General features: G+C 49.0%; 1 protein-coding gene across 1 annotated transcript in view; it reads left to right on the forward strand.

Moving 5' to 3' along the window:
• The window catches only part of LOC132830957 (trafficking kinesin-binding protein 1-like), a 62,485-nt gene that overhangs the window by 5,919 nt on the left and 36,288 nt on the right, over positions 1 to 20,278 (forward strand). The window contains exons 2-3 of the mRNA XM_060848920.1: positions 3,844 to 4,038; positions 9,456 to 9,650. Of these exons, the coding sequence (XP_060704903.1) occupies positions 3,844 to 4,038; positions 9,456 to 9,650 (390 nt within the window). The remainder of the gene's footprint in view (positions 1 to 3,843; positions 4,039 to 9,455; positions 9,651 to 20,278) is intronic.

Here is a 20,278-nt window from a genome sequence, read left to right on the forward strand (position 1 = left end):
GCTCGGTGGATTGGCTATGCTAAATAGTTTGTAGTGTCCAGGGATGTGCAAGCTAGGTGCATTAGCCATGGGAAATGCAGGAATAGCGATGGCTCTGTGTGGGATATTTGTCAGACAGTCAGTGTGGACTCACTGGGCTGAATGGCCTGTTTCCAAACTGTAGGGATTCTGTTGTATTCTATGAAATGACATTCCACACACAGAAGTATTCTGGTTCATTACATTCTCCATTCTTATACATACCACCCCATGTAAGGACTTCATAAAACTGCAGAAAACAAAACTGAATCAAAAATCTCTCCCCAAGCTTAAAAAACCCAAAGTCTAGAAATTTCAAACTGAAACCTTGAAGTAAAATTGTCTACCTTGCTAGGTTGTAAAATTTGAAAGGATTCCTGATGAAGGGCTTTTGCCCGAAACGTTGATTTTTCCTGCTACTCGGATGCTCCCTGACCTGCTGTGCTTTTCCAGCACCACTCTAATCCTGACTCTAATCTCCAGCATCTGCAGTACCCACTTCTGCCTGTAAAATTTGAAAGTAAGCAAATCCCATTAGGCTGCCAAAGTAGCTCTTGCAAACTGTTTTAAAAGAAATCCCCATGGCTATAGAGATAGTTAAAAGTTAATGATTAACTTCAGACACACAGAAAACCCACGTGTTCCTGATCAATAATTCAATATTTAACCAATAATATAAAACAAAAACCTAAAGTAAATTATATTAATAACATAGAAAAAAAACAGTGTGTATCACACCTGGGCAAGAGAGTTTTAGATGATCACAATCTTCAAAGGATCGGAAAGGAGAGAACATTGGAATAATCTTATCAGGAACGGGCAGCCACAGAGAAACTGTCACACACTGAGAAAGAAACACAAGACTATCAGGAGAAAGCAGTCTCCAAAAAACCAGAAAGAGAATGTCAGGAGAAACTGTTTCATCTAAGAGTGGCGGGAATATGGAATTTTTCCCCAACAAAGACTGTTTAAGACAAATAACCCAAATGCATTTATATGAAATCTGCCCCTAATAGAGGGGAGAGTAATAGGTGACACTGGCAGAATTGTATAAGGATGATGGGGAAGAGACTGGAGTCGAACATAAACACCAGCATGGAATGCTCGGGCTGAATGGCCTGTTTCTTTGCTTGTGTATCCCATAATGTGGAAGTGATGGTGTTGGACACTGGGGTGGACAAAGTTAAAAATCACACAACACCAGGTTATAGTCCAAAAGGTTGATTTGGAAGCACTAGCTTTCGGAGCGACGCTCCTGCATCAGGTAGCTAGTGGGGCAGGATCATAAGACACAGAATTTATAGTAAAACATCAAGGTGTTATACAACTGATGCAATGTACCGAACAACCCTAGTTTGTTGTTAAGTCTTTAATCATGGAGAATGGGGTCGCATATTCTGTGTAATTAGTTCAATGTGATGTTCCTTCACAAATTCCGGTTCGTTCTCCCTGATCAACTCAATGTGCCCAGATTACCAGTCATTTTATCCCAAATGACTGATTCCGGGAATATATCCACAACTAAAGTGACAAGCCTGGTGCTGACAGGCTTCACTCTGTCACTGTTTAAAACTTAACAGACTGGAGCTGAGGAATGTCCAATCAGCCATGATCCGAATGAATGGGTGAGCAGGCTCTTGGGGCTGAATGGCCTACTGCTGTTTCTATTGCTTTTGGACTTATGGACAAATGCAGTTTTCCAATACAGGGAGACAATTCCTGAATTCTCTCCATTCTCAGTTTCTAAAGTTCCTTTGGATACTCAGTTTGATTTGTTTCTCACGTACTGTGGCTATTCTGGTCTCGATCTGACATGGGGACAGAAGGTGTTGACTGGATAAGGACTTTCAGACTGTGGAGTAATATTGTGATGAGGTCCCTGGAGGCGTAATTAGTACAGTGTGGGTGGAGTCAGTTAGCTAGATAGAAGTTGGAAAATTTCTCAAGATAGAGAATAGTCTCTCCCATGTAACAGCAAGATTACAGCCTGATATATCTCTGACAATATGTTATTGATTGAGTTCACAGAATCCTGATGACAAAGAACAGATCTTAACAATTGCTCTGTTTCCCCACTCAAACTGCCCCACATCCCGCAGCTTCTCAATTCTTCTTCAGGAAATTTAAAAAGATTTTCCCGATGGTACTTGCCAATGTCTTTCTCACGTTCCCTTTTTCCTGTTCTTAAAGTATTTAGGGGCAAGATGCACTTCCTCATACAAAACGCAGTGTGGGACAGTGGATCAGCCCCTCCCTCAGTGTGGGACACTGGATCACCTCCTCCCCTCACTGTGGGACACTGGATCACCCCCTCCCTCAGTGTGGGACACTGGATCACCTCCCCTCAGTGTGTGACACTGGATCAGCCCCTCCCTCAGTGTGGGACACTGGATCACCTCCCCTCAGTGTGGGACACTGGATCAGCCCCTCCCTCAGTGTGGGACACTGGATCACCTCCCCTCAGTGTGTGACACTGGATCAGCCCCTCCCTCAGTGTGGGACACTGGATTACCTCCCCTCAGTGTGGGACGCTGGATCAGCCCCTCCCTCAGTGTGGGACACTGGATCACCTCCCCTCAGTGTGGGACGCTGGATCACCCCCTCCCGTCAGTGTGGGACACTGGATCACCACCTCCCCTCAGTGTGTGACACTGGATCACCTCCTCCCCTCAGTGTGTGACACTGAATCACCCCCTCCCGTCAGTGTGGGACACTGGATCACCTCCTCCCCTCACTGTGGGACACTGGATCACCCCCTCCCTCAGTGTGGGACACTGGATCAGCCCCTCCCTCAGTGTGGGACACTGGATCACCTCCTCCCCTCACTGTGGGACACTGGATCACCCCCTCCCTTCAGTGTGGGACACTGGATCACCCCCTCCCTCAATGTGGGACACTGGATCACCTCCCCTCACTGTGGGACACTGGATCACCTCCACTCAGTGTGGGACACTGGATCACCCCTTCCCTCAGTGTGGGACACTGGATCACCAGCTCCCCTCAGTGTGGGACACTGGATCATCTGCTCCCCTCAGAGTGGGACACTGGATCACCTCCCCTCAGTGTGGGACACTGGATCACCGGCTCCCCTCAGTGTGGGACACTGGATCACCTCTCCTCAGTGTGGAATACTGGATCACCTCCTCCCCTCAGTGTGGGACACTGGATCACCTCTCCTCAGTGTGGGACACTGGATCACCGGCTCCCCTCAGTGTGGGACACTGGATCACCTCTCCTCAGTGTGGGATACTGGATCACCTCCTCCCCTCAGTGTGGGGCACTGGATCACCGGCAGCCCTCAGTGTGGGACACTGGATCACCGGTTCCCCTCAGTGTGGGACACTGGATCACCTCCCCTCAGTGTGAGGAACTGGATTACCCCTTGCCCCCTGCCACAGTATTTGGAGTTTTCTTAGTGAGATGGCACTGGTTTAGTTTCCCTCTGGGTTGAGTGTTCTGGGGATGTGGACTAGCACCAGGAGTAGGCCCTGTAGCCCCTCGGGCTGCTCTCATTTCTATGTCAGTACTGAGTAATAGCTCAAAGGTGTTTTCCTGAGTTAGGTTCCCCTGCCTTGATGTCTTGATAACTCGAAATTGCTCAGTCTTTGTCCCGAACATGTTTAATAACTGGGTCCAACACTGGCAGTGCTGAGTAGCCTTCTATTGTCAAAGCTGCATGTCCTCAGCTCTGATCTGTTTGGGATATTCATGGTTTCTGTATAAATAATGGCATTTCGTTTGTGGTTACTCGCTGCTTTTTTCAGGCTTTCTGGAGACAGCTGCTTTAAAGACCAGGTGGGGATTGTCTTCTGAGTTTGTGACCAGGGTCTGGTCTTGGCCTGGTGAATGGGAGATCACCGCTGGGTATAATCCCTGACAAACTGGAGGGCCCAGCACAAACTGCAAGCTGCCCTCTGTCCACATACCTGCAGCGAGCAGCCTTCACCATTGGGCCTGACGATGGATACCTCAGCGAACAGCTGCCTGTCAAACACTTCCAAGATGTGGGAACAATTACTGGTGAGTATATCTAAGACAGAAACAAGACCAATGAGGCTTTAGGATTGGCTCATGCTACAGGCCATAAGCACAAAGCAGCTACGCGATTGGTTCCACATCCACCCCCATCACCATCCACCCCATCACCATCCACCCCCTTCACCATCCACCCCCTTCACCATCCACCTCCTTCACCATCCATCCCCTTCACCATCCACCCCCTTCACTCTCTCCACCCCCTTCACCATCCACCCCATCACCATCCACCTCCTTCACCATCCACCCCCTTCACTCTCTCCACCCCCTTCACCATCCACCCCATCACCATCCACCCCCATCACCATCCACCCCCTTCACTCTCTCCACCCCCTTCACCATCCACCCCATCACCATCCACCCCCTTCACTCTCTCCACCCCCTTCACCATCCACCCCCTTCACTCTCTCCACCCCCTTCACCATCCACCTCCTTCACCATCCACCCCCTTCACTCTCTCCACCCCTCCACCATCCACCCCCTTCACTCTCTCCACCCCCTTCACCATCCACCCCCATCACCATCCACCCCCTTCACTCTCTCCACCCCCTTCACCATCCACCCCCTTCACCATCCACCCCCTTCACTCTCTCCACCCCCTCCACCATCCACCCCCTTCACCATCCACCCCCTTCACTCTCTCCACCCCCTTCACCATCCATCCCCTTCACCATCCATCCCCTTCACTCTCTCCACCCCTCCACCATCCACCCCCTTCACTCTCTCCACCCCCTTCACCATCCACCCCCATCACCATCCACCCCATCACCATCCACCCCATCACCATCCACCCCCTTCACCATCCACCCCCTTCACTCTCTCCACCCCCTCTGCCACCTACTCTCGGTTGCTACAAGTTGATTTGCTGGTACAACAGGAAATCTGTATGCAGACAGAATATTGGTCTTCATTGCCATAGGGATTGAATTGAAGAGTAGGAAGGTCCTGCTGTAATTGTATAAGGTGATGGTGAGGCTGCACCTGAAGTATTGTTTCCAGTCCTGGCCTCTTTACTTGAGGAAGGATACACTGGCTTTGGACGTGGTGAGGAGGAGGTTCACAGGTTGATTCCGGAGCTGAGGAGGTTACCCTGTGAGGGGAGGTTGAGCCGCCTGGGACAATACTCGCTAGAATTTAGAAGAATAAGGGGGATCTTACAGAAACATCTAAAACTATGACAGGGGACAGGAAAAAAACAGAGACAGGCAAGTTGTTTCCGCTGCTGGGAGAGACTAGGACAAGAGGAAATTGCTTCGAGATTAGGAGGAGTAAATTTAGGACAGAGATGAGGAGGAACTGCTTTTCCCAGAGAGGAGTGGTGAAACTATGGAATTCTCTGCCCAAGGAAACAGAAGAGGCAGCTTCATTAAATATATTCAAGACCCAGTTGGATGGTATTTGTATGGTTGGGGATTCAGGGTTATTGGGATAGTGCAGGTAGGAGGAGCTGAGACAGTGGATAGATCAGCCAGTGGATCGATGGGCCAAATGGCCTACTCCTGCTTCCATTACAATGGAACTATGAAAGTCACAGCAGTGTGTACCATCTACACAGATCGTCAAACAGATCCTGCCATGATCACCATCATCCAGAAGGAAAGGGCAGCTGGTACATAGGAATACCACCTCCTGCAAGTTCCTGTCCAAACCCCTCCCCATCCTGACTTGGAAATATATCGTCGTTCCTTTGGTGTCGCTGGGTCAGAATCCTGGAATTCCGTCCCTAAAGGACATTGTGGGTCTCCCCAAGGCATATGGACTGCAGCAGATCAAGAAGGCAGCTCACCCCCCACCTTCTCAAGGGGCAACTAGGGACAGGCAATAAATGCTGGGCCCAGCCACAACTGGAGAGAGCATACTGCCTCCCCAGGTCCTGTGTGTTTCTGTAAATTGGTCAGCGCTGTGGCTCCTGGATACAGTCTGCCACAACAGCCCGGGCTGAGGGGGCCTGTTTGGAGTGATGAGGTGATTCCCTCCCTCCTTATCTCCAGGTCCCAGGGGAGTGGCCTGTATCCCACAGTGACAGCATCCTATTGGTTTAATACAGGAAGCAATAATCACACTCAGTGCCAATGTTCGAAGTTACAAATCACACAACATCAGGTTATAGTCCAATAGGTTTATTTGGAAGCACTAGCTTTCGGAGCGCTGCTCCTTCATCAGGTAGCTGTGGAGCAGGACCATAAGAAACAGAATTTATAGCAAAAGGATTGCAGTGTTGTGCAGCTGAAATGTCACTTCCATACATCATTTCAGTTGCATGACACTGTAATCTTTTGCTGTAAATTCTGTGTCTCATGTTGCAGTCCCACAGCTATCTGGTGAAGGAGCAATGAACTAAAAGTTAGTGCTTCCAAATAAACCTGTTGGATTATAAGCTGGTGTGGTGTGATTTGTAACTTGTCTACCCCAGTCCCACACCAGCACCTTCACATCAATGTTCAAAGTACCATAGTGCCCTCTGTGGTGGGTCAGAGCACCACCGAAGGATGTACAGGAATTGTGTGTGTCTGTCTATGTGCGTGTGAGTGTACGTGTGTGTATCTGTCTGTACCTGTGTGTGTGTGTGTGTGTGTGTGTGTGAGTGTGTGAGTGTTGGGTGGGGTGTGAGTGTGTGTGTGTGTGAGTGTGTGTGTGTGTATGTGTGTTGGGTGGGGTGTGAGTGTGTGTGTGTATGTGTTGGGTGTGAGTGTGTGTGTGTGAGTGTGTGTTGGGTGGGGTGTGAGTGTGTGTGTGTATGTGTTGGGTGTGAGTGTGTGTGTGTGAGTGTGTGTTGGGTGGGGTGTGAGTGTGTGTGTGTATGTGTTGGGTGTGAGTGTGTGTGTGTGAGTGTGTGTTGGGTGGGGTGTGAGTGTGTGTGTGTGAGTGTGTATGTGTGTGTGTATCTGTGTGTGTGTCTGTGTGAGTGTGTGTGTATGTGTGTGTATGTGTGTGTGTGTCTGTGTGTGTGTGTATGTGTGTGTGTGCATGTGTGTGTATGTCTGTGTGTGTGTGTGTCTGTGCGTGTGTGTATGTGTGTGTGAGCGTGTGTGTGTGTTGGGTGGGGTGTGTGAGTGTGTGAGTGTTGGGTGGGGTGTGAGTGTGTGTGTGTGTGTATGTGTGTGTGTGTGTGAGAGTGTGTGTGTATGTGTGTCTGTTTGTGTATGTGTGTGTGTATGTGTCTGTGTGTGTGTATGTGTGTGTGTGTCTGTGTGTGTATGTGTGTCTGTGTGTCTGTGTATATGTGTGTGTGTCTGTGTGTGTGTGAGTGAGTGTGTGTATGTGTGTCTGTGTTTGTGTGTGTGTGTGTGTATGTGTGTGTGTGTGTGCGCGTGTGTGTGTGTGTTGGGTGAAGGGGGGGGTATCTGAGGGAGTACTGCACTGTCAGAAGTGATGTATTTCAATTAAGATTTTAAATGAAGGTTCCATGTTGCTTTTCAAGTGACTCGAGACAAACCCGCAGCTGCAATTGGCAGGAGCAGAATTTGCCTCAGTGAATATTCCCTGTCCCCTGTCCTCTCATTGTCCATGACTGTACCTGGCCTCAGCTTGCTGTATAGGGTCTTTGCCACAAGAGGGAGCGGATGCTCCATGTTGTGGGAATCCCATCAGGAACACATTGGGTTCTGACCAGCTGCAGAATGAGAGACTTCAAAAGGCTTTTCAAAAACAGCTTCGGTTATTAAAGGAGAAGAGCTTTTGAGGAAGGAAATACTAGCACACAGTTTATTCCCACATGGGGCTGGGGGAGGGGAGCTGGGGATCCTAATTACAGCCTTTGACCCTTGAATTTTATGTTTGCAAATAACAAGAGAGAGAATAGAATCCCTACAGTGTGGAAACAGGCCCTTCAGCCCAACAAGTCCACACCGACCCTCCAAAGGGTAACCCACCCAGACCCGTTCCCCTAACCTATTATCCTATATTTGCTCCTGACTAATGCACCTAACCTACATATCCCTGAACACCATGGGCAATTTTCCATCACTCATTCACCCTAACCTGTACATCTTTGGACTGTGGGAGGAAACCCACGCAGACACGGGGAGAATGTGCAAACTCCACACAGTCAGCCACCTGAGGCTAGAATCGAGTCCGGGTCCCTGGTGCTGTGAGCAGTAGTGCTAACCACTGGAAAAGGTTCATGTGCTCTCCTCAGTTTTAAATCACTCAATGGTCTCTCCCCCCCACGTCTCTGACCTTTGTCCATCTGTACCATCCTGGGAGGTGCCGGCTCTCGTCCAATTCCAGCCTTGGGGGAGTTTGGCTGCACAGTCCCTAATCCATGCGCGACCGTTAGGAAGGAACTTTCTCATTGTTTATTGTTTGTTTAAAGCAGTGGCTTCGATTCGACAGATTAGTGAAAGAAAGTGCACAACCGTGAGAATGATTAGATTAGATTACTTACAGTGTGGAAACAGGCCCTTCGGCCCAACAAGTCCACACCGACCCGCCGAAGCGCAACCCACCCATACCCCTACTGATACCAGAGTTAAAAATCACACCACACCAGGTTATAGTCCAACAGGGTTTAATCAGAAACACTAGCTTTCGGAGCGACGCTCCTTCAGGTGGATGTGGAGAAGATAATAAGACACAGAATTTATAGCAAAAGTTTACAGTGTGATGTAACTGAAGTTATACATTGAAAAATACCTTGATTGTCTGTTGAGTCTTTCTGATATCAGAGGACAAACTCAGATACACACACACACACACACACACACACACACAGACACACACACACAGACACACACTTACACACATTCTCACAGATCCATCCTCACACACACTCAGACACACTCACACAGACTGAGACACACACACATATTCAAACATGCACAAACTCAACCACACACCCACACGCGCACACTGAGACACACAGATGCAGACACTCAGAGACACACACGCACTCAGACACACTCTTACACGCTTACACACAAAAACACACTCAGACACACAGACACACTGAGATGCACAGACAGATATGCACACGCTGATTTATTCGAATATCACTTTATGGAACATACAGACTGTACTGGTTTTTTACTTTCATCTCCTTGTTTATTCAGAATTATTTATGTTCCGGAACGGGAGCTATCAGCTGGACCAGCTGGGAAGAGTGAGAACAGTTCTAATATTCCTCACTGTTTCATTCCTGGCTGCTGGCCAATCCCAGACAGCCTCCTGGTGACACCTACCTCCCCTCCAACCACACATGGACTGCTCCAACCCCCAACCCCTTCCACCCCACATTCCACACCCCTCCCTTTAATCCCCTTCCAACCCCCCCCCACTTATCCACACTCCCCTCTCTCCCTCTGCTATTCTATGCCCACCCTCTGCCTGTCTGCTCTCCCTCTCCCTCCTGTTTTGTCCCCTCTCCTCCCTGAGCTGATGGAGTCCTACTCTTCCTCCCACAGATGTGTGTTACAGTGACAATGTACCAGAGGTGGAGATCTTCAGTCTGTTGCAGGAGGGTTTGCCCAGGTACACGCTGCGGGCAGATACTGTGTACGGTTACAGTCACGATGACTGGTTAGATACCCCCCTGGTGCCCCCTGACATTAACATCCGCCTCAGCCCGGAGCAGATCGAAGAGACACTCAAGTATTTCCGTGAGTATTATCCTCAGCAACAGGGGAGGGAGTTACATAGAACATAGAACATACAGCGCAGAACAGGCCCTTTGGCCCTTGATGTTGTGCTGACCTGTGAACTAATCTAAGCCCATTCCCCTACACTATCCCATCATCATCCATGTGCTTATCCAAGGATTGTTTAAATCTCCCTAATGTGGCTGAGTTAACTGCATTGGCAGGCAGGGCATTCCACGCCCTTACCACTCTCTGACATCTGTATTAAATCTCTCATTCCTCAATTTGCTCCCTCATACAAGCCGATGTCACCATCTGAGGGAAAAGTCTTTCACTGTCTACCCTATCTAATCCTCTGATCATCTTGCATGTTCCTATCAAATCCCCTCTTAACCTTCTTCTCTCCAATGAGAACAGACCCAAGTCTCTCAGCCTTTCCTCATAAGACCTTCCCTCCAGACCAGGTGTAACATCCTGGTAAATCTCCTCTGCACCTTTTCTAATGTTTCCACATCCTTCCTGTAACGGGGTGATCAGAATTGTACACAATATTCCAAGTGCGGCTGCACCAGCGTTTTGTACAGTTGCAGCATGACATCACGGCTCCGGAACTCAATCCCTCTCTCAATAAAACCCAACACACTCTGTGCCTTCTTAACAGCACTATCAACCTGGGTGGCAACTTTCAGGGATCTATGTACATGGATTCCAAGATTCCTCTACACATCCACACTACCAAGAATCTTTCCATTGACCCAGTGCTCTGCCTTCCTGTTATTCTTCCCAAAGTACATCACCTCACATTTAGCTGCATTGAACTCCATTTGCCACCTCTCAGCCCAATTCTGCAGTTTATCCAAGTCCCCCTGCAACCTGTAACATTCTTCCACACTGTCCACTACTCCACCGACTTTAGTGTCATCTGCAAATTTATTAATCCATTCACCTATGTTTGTGCCTAAGTCATTTATAACAATGACAACAGCTGTGATCCCAAAACACATCTTTGTGGCACACCACTAGTAACTGGACTCCAGGCTGAATATTTTCCATCAACCACCACCCGCTGCCTTCGGACAGAATTCCAGTTCCTCCTTACATTTCCAAAACACACCTCACTCTGAGGATCAGTGCTGAGGGAGTGCCGCACTGTCGGAGGGTCAGTGCTGAGGGAGTGCCGCACTGTCGGAGGGTCAGTGCTGAGGGAGTGCCGCACTGTCGGAGGGTCAGTGCTGAGGGAGTGCCGCACTGTCGGAGGGTCATTGCTGAGGGAGTGCCGCACTGTCGGAGGGTCAGTGCTGAGGGAGTGCCGCACTGTCGGAGGGTCATTGCTGAGGGAGTGCCGCACTGTCGGAGGGTCAGTGCTGAGGGAGAGCCGCACTGTCAGAGGGTCAGTGATGAGGGAGAGCCGCACTGTCGGAGGGTCAGTGCTGAGGGAGCGCCGCACTGTTGGAAGGTCAGAGCTGAGGGAACGCCGCACTGTCAGAGGGTCAGTGATGAGGGAGAGCCGCACTGTCGGAGGGTCAGTGCTGAGGGAGCGCCGCACTGTTGGAAGGTCAGAGCTGAGGGAACGCCGCACTGTCAGAGGGTCAGTGTTGAGGGAGTGCTGCACTGTCAGAGGGTCAGTGCTGAGGGAATGCCACACTGTCGGAGGGTCAGTGCTGAGGGAGTGCCGCACTGTTGGAGGGTCAGTGATGAGGGAGCGCCGCACTGTTAGAGGGTCAGTGCTGAGGGAGCGCCGCACTGTTGGAGGGTCAGTGCTGAGGGAATGCTGCACTGTCGGAGGGTCAGTGCTGAGGGAGAGCTGCACTGTCGGAGGGTCAGTGCTGAGGGAACACCGCACTGTCGGAGGGTCAGTGCTGTGGGAGAGCCGCACTGTCGGAGGGTCAGTGGTGAGGGAACGCCGCACTGTCGGAGGGTCAGTGCTGAGGGAGCGTCACACTGTCGGAGGGTCAGTGCTGAGGGTGTGCTGCACTGTCGGAGGGAGCTCGTTGCTGTTTGTGGGGGATTGATTTGTACAAACCAGTTGGTGTGTTTTCTCCATTGTAACAAAGGCCATAGCATTCCTTTGGCAGCGCAGCCCTTTGAGCTCTCCTATACGGGACTGGGTGCTAGAGAAGTGCAGTCTGTCTTTATAGAATCATAGAATCCCTGCTGTGTGGAAACAGGCCATTTCCCATTTCCCACAGAGTCTGAAATTGATGTAACCACAGAATTCGCTTCCCAAGGGATTGAACTAAGACAGGAAAGTTGACATGAAACTTGTCCTGAATATTGTTTATGTCACAGTTGGCTGATTGTGAACAGTTAAAGAATGTAGAGAAACTGGAGAAGGTTCATGAAAGTTTGGTAAGGATCATCCTGCAACAGAGAGGATGTAAGGTCAGCGTGAGGCAGTGCATGTTAACAATGTGAAAGGGTCTGATTGGGTGGATGTAGAGAAAATGTTTCCATTTGTTGGAAAGACAGAATCAGGAGTTACCAATAGACGCTGGTCACTCGTCAATTGGGTGGGGAAGTGGCGAAGATTTATTTGAGGGAGTCCTCAGTATTGACTCTGGACCTCATGAATTCTCATGGCTTCAGGGTAAACATGGACAAGGAAACCTCCTGCTGATGACCACGTGCCTTCCTCCCTCGGCTGATGAATCAATCCTCCTCCATGTAGAACAACACTTGGAGGAAGCAGTGAGGGTGGCAGGGACACAGAATGTACCTGGCTGGGGGTTTCACTGTCCCATCACTAAGTGTAGCTCGGCAGCAGCATTACTGAGCGAGCTGGTCAGGTCCTGAAGGAGATCGCTGCCAGACTGGGTCTGCGGCAGGTAGTGAGGGAACCAACAGGAGGGAGAAACATCCCTGACCTCATCCTCACCAATCTGCCAGCTGCAGATGTATCTGTCCATGACAGTGTCGGTAAGAGTGACCGCCACACGGTCCTTGTGGAGACAAAGTCCTACCTTCACATTGAGAATACCCTCCATCGTGTTGTGTGGCACTATCACTGTGCTATAAGATCATAAAACATAGGAGCAGAAAGTAGGCCATTCAGCCCATCGAATCTGCTCCACCATTCAATCATGGCTGATAAGTTTCTCAACCCCATTCTCCCGCTTTCTCCCCGTAACCCTTGATCCCCTTGATCCCCTTGATCCCAAGAACCCATCTATCTCTGTCTCAAATATACTCAATGACCTGGCCCCCACAGCCTTCTGTGGTAATGAATTGCATAGATTCCCCATTCTCTGGCTGAAGAAGTTTCTCCTTATCTCTGTTCTGAAAGGTCTTCCCTTTACTCTAAGGCCGTGTCCTCAGGTCCTGGTCTCTCCTCCCAATGGAAACATCTTCCCAACATCCTCTCTGTCCAGGCCATTCAGTATTCTGTACGTTTCAGTTAGATTCACCCCCATCCTTCTAAACTCCATCAAGTATAGACCCAGAGTCCTAAAACGTTCCTCATATGTTAACTGTTTCATTCCTGGGACCATTCTCATGAACCTCCTCTGAACACGCTGCAGGGACAACATATCCTTTCTGAGATATGGGGCCCAAAACTGTGCACAATATTCCAAATGTGGTCTGACCAGAGCCTTATAGAACCTCAGAAGTACATCCCTGCTTTTATATTCAAGTCCTCTCAAAATAAATGCCATCATTGCAATTGCTTTCATAAATCCTGACTCAACCTGCAAGTTTACCTGGAGAGAATCCTGGACTAGAACTCCCAAGTCTCTTTGCACCTCAGACTTCTGAATTTTCTCCCCATTTAGAAAATAGTCCATGCCTCGATTCTTCCCACCAAAGTGCATGACCTCACACTTTCCCACATTGTACTCCATCTGCCACTTCTTTGCCCACTCTCCTAATCTGTCCAAATCTTTCTGCAGCCTCCCCACCTCCTCAGCGCTATCTGTCCCTCCACCTAACTTTGTATCGTCCGCAAACTTAGCCAGAATGCCCTCAGTTCCCTCATTTAGATCGTTAATGTATAAAGTGAAACGCTGTGCGGAACATCACTTGTCACCGGCTGCCATCCTGAGAAGACCCTTTTATCACCACTCCCTGCTTTCTGCCAGACAGCCAAGCTTCTATCCATGCTAGCACCTTGCCTCTAACACCACGGGCTCTTACCTTCACAAAGATCTCTACGTGTTGTCTAGGACCTTCTTATATAGACTAAATGGGACAGACTTCAAACAGATCCAGCAACTCAAGGCTGGGTATCCATGAGGAGCTGCGGGCCATCGACAGCAGCAGGACTGTACTCCAGCCCAATCTGTAACCTCACGGCCCGGCATAGCCCCCACTCACCCACTACCATCAAACCAGGGAATCAACCCTCGCTTAATGGAGGATTCAGGAGGACATGCCAGGAACAGACCTGAAGGTGAGGTGTCAACCTGGTGAAGCCACCAAACACGACGACTTGCCAACCAGCATAAGCAACAGGTGACTAACAGACCCAGCTGAGCCCACAGCCATTGGATCAGATCTAAGCTCCGCAGTCCTGCCCCATCCATTGGTAAATGGTGGTGGACAATTAAACAACTCACTGGAGGAGGAGGAGGAGGCTTCCCCCTTCCAGGGCAATTAAGGATGGGCAATAAACAGTCTTAGCGATGGCTGCATTCTCCAAACCAATGAAGCAGTGATGAGAATGTAGAGTGAAGAATGCAGGGAGTGGTTGAGGTGGACAGTAATGACTGAAGAGGGAATAGGTGGAGGATTGTATAGAAATAAAAAAAGCAGCATGGAGCAGATACTCAGAATGGCTTCTTTGTGGATTGTAATTCCGGCGTCATTCTGTGAATCTCAGAGATTTTAAACATTTTGGGGATTATCTTCTGTTCTTGGTATCTCAATCACAGGATTAACTGTCAGGTCATGAGGCTGGGGCTGGGAATTTATTGTCAGTTGATCTTTGTGAAATTGTGGATAAAACACTGAACTCCGCAATACATCAGGACCTCCGTGAAGCAGTCTGACATCTTACACAAGGAAACCTTGTCTCCCACAGGCCAAATAGACACACAGAGTAACACACACGGTGACACACACAGTGACACACACAGTGACACACAGAGTGACACACAGAGTAATGCACACAGTGACACACAGAGTGACACACACAGTGACACACAGTGACACACAGAGTGACACACAGAGTAATGCACACAGTGACACACACAGTGACACACAGAGTGACACACAGAGTAATGCACACAGTGACACATGCAGTGACACACACAGTGACACACAGAGTAACGCACAAAGTTACACACAGTGACACACAGAATAATGCACACAAACGGATACATTCACACATTTAAAAAAGAAACAAGTATTTCTTTTTCTCTAATTTACTGGATAAAAGTAACAGTATACAGTGACCGGTGGGAGAAACAACTGGTTTCCTTCAGGCTTCAGGTGTTTTTACTGCACAGGGAGAGAGAGGGAGAACCACACAATCTAACTTTCTGTCAGTCTGAAGGCTTCCCGTCATATCGTTCACAAACACAAGCAGTTGAGTTGCCAGCAACCAATCAGAGCTGTCATTCTGGGGTGATAAACTTTAGCATCTGTGGTTGGTCACAGTTGCACAAACCAATCAGCAACTTGCTGCCACTGTCCCCACCTCACAGCCCATTTACAAAGAACTTCGCCCCCCTCGCTCACTCTCGCTCACTCTCTCATTCACTCTCGCTCACTCTCTCGCTCACTCTCTCATTCACTCTCTCATTCACTCTCTTGTTCACTCTCTCGCTCACTCTCTCACTCACTCTCGCTCAGGCTCTCATTCACGCTCTCGCTCACTCTCACTCACTCTCTCGCTCGCTCTATAGCTCACTCTCTCATTCACTCTCTCGCTCACTCTCTCATTCACTCTCTCATTCACTCTCGCTCACTCTCTTGCTCACTCTCTTGCTCACTCTATCATTCACTGTCTCGCTCACTCTCTCATTCACTCTCTCGCTCACTATCATTCACTGTCTCGCTCACTCTCTTATTCACCCTCGCTCACACTCGCTCACACTCTCATTCACTCTCGCACACTCTCTCATTCACTCTCTCGCTCACTCTCTCATTCGCTCTCTCATTCACTCTCTTGTTCACTCTCTCGCTCACTCTCTCACTCACTCTCACTCAGGCTCTCATTCACGCTCTCGCTCACTCTCACTCACTCTCTCGCTCGCTCTAAAGCTCACTCTCTCATTCACTCTCTCGCTCACTCTCTCATTCACTCTCTTGTTCACTTTCTCGCGCACTCTCGCTCAAACTCTCATTCACACTCTCATTCACCCTCTCGCTCACGCTCTCGTTCACTCTCTCGCTCACTCTCTCATTCACTCTCTCGTTCACTCTCTCGCGCACTCTCTCATTCACTCTCTCGCTCACTCTCATTCACTCTCTCGCTCACTTTCTCATTCACTCTCTCGTTCACTCTCGCGCACTCTCTCGCTCATACTCTTTTCACTATCTCGTTCACTTTCTCGCTCACTCTCTTGCTCACTCGCTCACACTCTCATTCACGCTCTCATTCACGCTCTCACTCACTCTATAGCTCACTCTCGCTCACTCTCGCACTCACTCTCTCGCTCAAACTCTCATTCACACTCTCATTCACGCTCTCGCTCACTCTATAACTCACTCTCTCACTCACTCTCTCGCTCACTCTCTAGCTCACTCCACCACACTCCCAGACACACCAAGGAACCAGTCCAAACTTCTCCAATCCCCCCCATGTCGCTGACGTTTCCCATTCCTGGAATCAGGTGCTTGTGAACATTTTCTGCAGCCTCTTTAATGCCTTCACAGAATTCCTAAAATGTGGCGCCCAGAGCGGGACACAGCATTCCAGCTGAGGCCAAAATAATGTCTTACACAATTCAACGTCACCTCCTTGCTGTTGTACTCTATGACTCTATTGACAGAGTCTGAAACTTCTCTGGACTAGCTGTATAAACACTGTGGCTACAAGAGCAGGTCAGAGGCTAGGAATACTGCAGTATCTCAACCCCTGTCTTCCAAAGTCAGTCCACCATCTACAAGGCACAAGTCAGGAGTGTGATGGAATACCCCCACTTGCCCTGGATGGGGGCAGCTCCAACAACACTCAAGAAGCTTGCACACCATCCAGGATAAAGCAGCCCCTCCCCTTGATTGGCCTCACCTCCACGAATATCCACTCCCTCCACCACCAACACTTGTGGACCAAGAATTGTTGCAGTAATTCACCAAAGGTCTTCAGACAATACCTTCCAAACTCACAGCCACTTCCATCTAGAAGGACAATGGGCAGCAGATATGGGGAAACACCACGCCCTGTATTATCCAAGATGTCCCCCGGGTGACTCCAGGAAGTCATGTTACACAGAACTATGTAAATTCACCCCCGGGGGCTCCTTCCTGCTCCCTCGTTCTGAGGGCAAGGTGGATGTGTATAAAGACCCAATTCTTACACCATTTCCAAACTCAACAATCCGATTTCCCTCAGCTACTGTTCCTCCTACACTGTTACCAACCCCACCCACACTATCCACCTCTCTCCTTGGTGCCCATTAAAATCTCATCCTTGGCACATCTCCTTATGTGCCTGGGTGTCAAATGTTGCCTGACTTTGCTTTAGTGGACAACATTGAAATGCTTCACTATGTTTAAAGGCACTATATAAATGTAAGTTGCTATTGTGATAGTTTTCAGAGTGGACTACCTGTTGGACACCCTTGACATACACATGGATTTAATGTCACTTGTGTAATGATATGCCTTGGGGATGTTGCTGGATTTCATGTGGTGGGGGCAAGATATAAATAGGAAAGGCAAATATAGAGAATTCCAACACTATCTAATGAATGGTGGGTAATACCTATTATCATTGATCTACAATGTACATTTACCAGTCCCCCTCTGAACCACTCCCCATCCTGATTTCGAAATATATCGCCGTTCCTTCACTGTTGCTGGGTCAAAATCCTGGAATTCCCTCCCTCAGGATATTGTGGGTCTACCTACAGCAGATGGACTGCAGCGGTTCAAGAAGGCATCTCACCCCCACCTTCTCAAGGGGGCAACTAGAGACGGGCAAAAAATACTGGGCCCAGCTAGTGACACTATTCCATTAACATATGCTCTCTGAGGCTGCAGATGATATTGAGGTAGGTGGTGTCGTGGACCATGATGGACATTATCTCAGAGTACAATGAGATCTTGGTCAGATGAGCCAGTGGGCCAAGGAGTGGCAGATGGAGTTTAATTTAGATCAATGAGAAGTCCTTGGAAAGACAAACCAGGGCAGCACTGAACCAGTATATGGTAAGGTAATGGAGAGTATGACCAAAACAGAGAGACATAGGGATGCAGGTACATAGTTCTTAAAAATGTAGTCATAGGTACACAGGATAGTGAAGGAGGCGTTTGGTATGCTTTCCTTTATTGGTCAGAGTATCGAGTATTGGAATTGGGAGGTCATGTTGTGGCTGTACACGACATTGGTTAGGCCACTGTTGGAATATTGTGTGCAATTCTGGTCTCCCTACTGTAGGACGAATGTTGCTAAACTTGAAAGGATTCAAAAAAGACTTAGAAAGATGTTGCCAGGGTTGGAGGGTTTGAGCTACAGGGAGAGGCTGAATAGGCTGGGGCTGTTTTCCCTGGAGTGTCGGAGGCTGAGGGGTGACCTTGTAGAGATTTGAAACAAAATCATGAGGGACATGGATAGGGTTAATATACAAGGGTGGGGAGTCCAGAACTAGAGAGCATAGGTTTGGGGTGAGAGGGGCAAGATTTTAATTGGACCTGAGGGATAACTTTTTCATACAGAGGGTGGTGTGTGTATGGAATGAGCTGCCAGAGGAAGTGGTGGAGGCTGATACAATGCAATATTTAAAAGGCATCTGGATGGATATATGAGTAGGAAGGGACTAGGTCAGATTGGGATATCTGGTCAGCATGGATGAGTTGGAGTGAAGGGTCTGTTTCCCTGCTGTATGACCCTTGACTGATATATGCAGCAGACCCCTCTGCTGAATCTCCTTTTTGAGTTATACCTTTAATTTTCATTGTCTCTCTCTGTGTTCTTCCGACCAAAATGAATTATTTGTCTGCATTGAATTTAATCTGCACTTATCTGTCTATTCCATTCACCTGTCTATGTCCTCTAATATACTGTCATCCCCACAGTTCATGATGTTTTCAAAGTGTGTAATTTCTGCAGTTTTCAAACACAGCCTTACACTCACAGAATCCCTCCCGTGTGGAACCATGCTGTTTGGCTCATCAATCCACACTGACCTTCCCTCTCACCCCACCCCATCCCCCTATACCTGCATTGCCCGTGGCTTTGGATTGTGGGAGGAAGCCCACACAGACACGGGGAGAATGTGCAAACTCCACACAGACCTTTGCCTGAGATGGGAATTGAACCCAGGTCTCTGGCTCTGTGAGGCAGCAGTGCTAACCACTGAGCCACCGGGCCACCTATCAGATGTCTAGGATTTCAAGATATAACATTATGTGTAATAGATAATTGGAAGGGCAAACCTCCCAACCCAGGAGAACCTTTAAAAAAACTTTCCCAGGATGAGTTATTTGGATGTAGTGAGTTGTCTGTGAGAGTCAGTTTGTCTGAGTGTCAGTGTGTGGGGAATTCTCACTGCTGTGGTCTTTCTGGGTTATGGGCAGTCCTGTCCCATGTAGTTTTCCTGAGTCTGAGTCATTAGAACAGGAGAAAAAGGCGACTGTTTCACAGCCCACTGTGTCTGTCATAAAACCCAACAGAATAATCCATCCATTGCAGCATGTTCAGTAGTTACAGAAAACCAACTTTGTCATTTTGGGAGAATAATTAAAGATGATTAATGCGAGGACTGGTATTGTATTTTTAAGGATTCTTGAGCTGTCTAGCTGTGTGCCTGTGGCGTTGTGCTTGTTTGGCGGGTATTATTGGATGTGACGTGTCTGCATATAAGGCTGGCTCAGCCCCTGAGTGCAGCTTTCAGTCGATGGACGGCAGGAACATCAAGAGATATTTACAAACTCGGGCCCCAGTCCGATTGAGCAGATTTAACTGCTTCCTGGGGAGCAACGTTAACGGCACATCGTTCCGAAACCAGTTTGGCAATCCATAAGTGAATATTCCAGGGGTGGGGGGGTGGGACAGCTGGGAATTCATAGGCAATGGATGTATGGAGCAGTGAAGACAATGGGAATAGTGTGGCGGACTGGGAGAGTCTCATCGATGCCATTCAATGTGACACCGAGCAAGGTATAAAATGGGGAACGGGGGCAGGGGGGAACGGGGTGGGGGGGAATGAGGCGGGGGAAATGGGGACTGGGGTACAGGGCAGGGGGAACAGGGTGGGGGGAACGGGGTGGGGGAGCGGGGGTGGAGGGGGAACGGGGTGGGGGAGCGGGGGTGGAGGGGGATCGGGGATGAGGGCGAACGGGGTCGGGGGGCGGGGTTTACCTGCTGTCTCCTTACTGGCTCTTATTGAATCTATGACAGTTTGGAATTTGGGAACTTAGTGCAAGAAGTGAATCATCAATATTGAGGAAGTCTGGGCAAACCCTGAGCTTTGTCATTTTTCTCATCGATGAATCTTTCCCTGAAATTCCCAGGTTGGGGTGGGCGGAGGGAGGAACTGACCGAA

The sequence above is a fragment of the Hemiscyllium ocellatum genome, chromosome 32, assembly GCF_020745735.1.
Source record: "Hemiscyllium ocellatum isolate sHemOce1 chromosome 32, sHemOce1.pat.X.cur, whole genome shotgun sequence".
Taxonomy (NCBI): domain Eukaryota; kingdom Metazoa; phylum Chordata; class Chondrichthyes; order Orectolobiformes; family Hemiscylliidae; genus Hemiscyllium; species Hemiscyllium ocellatum.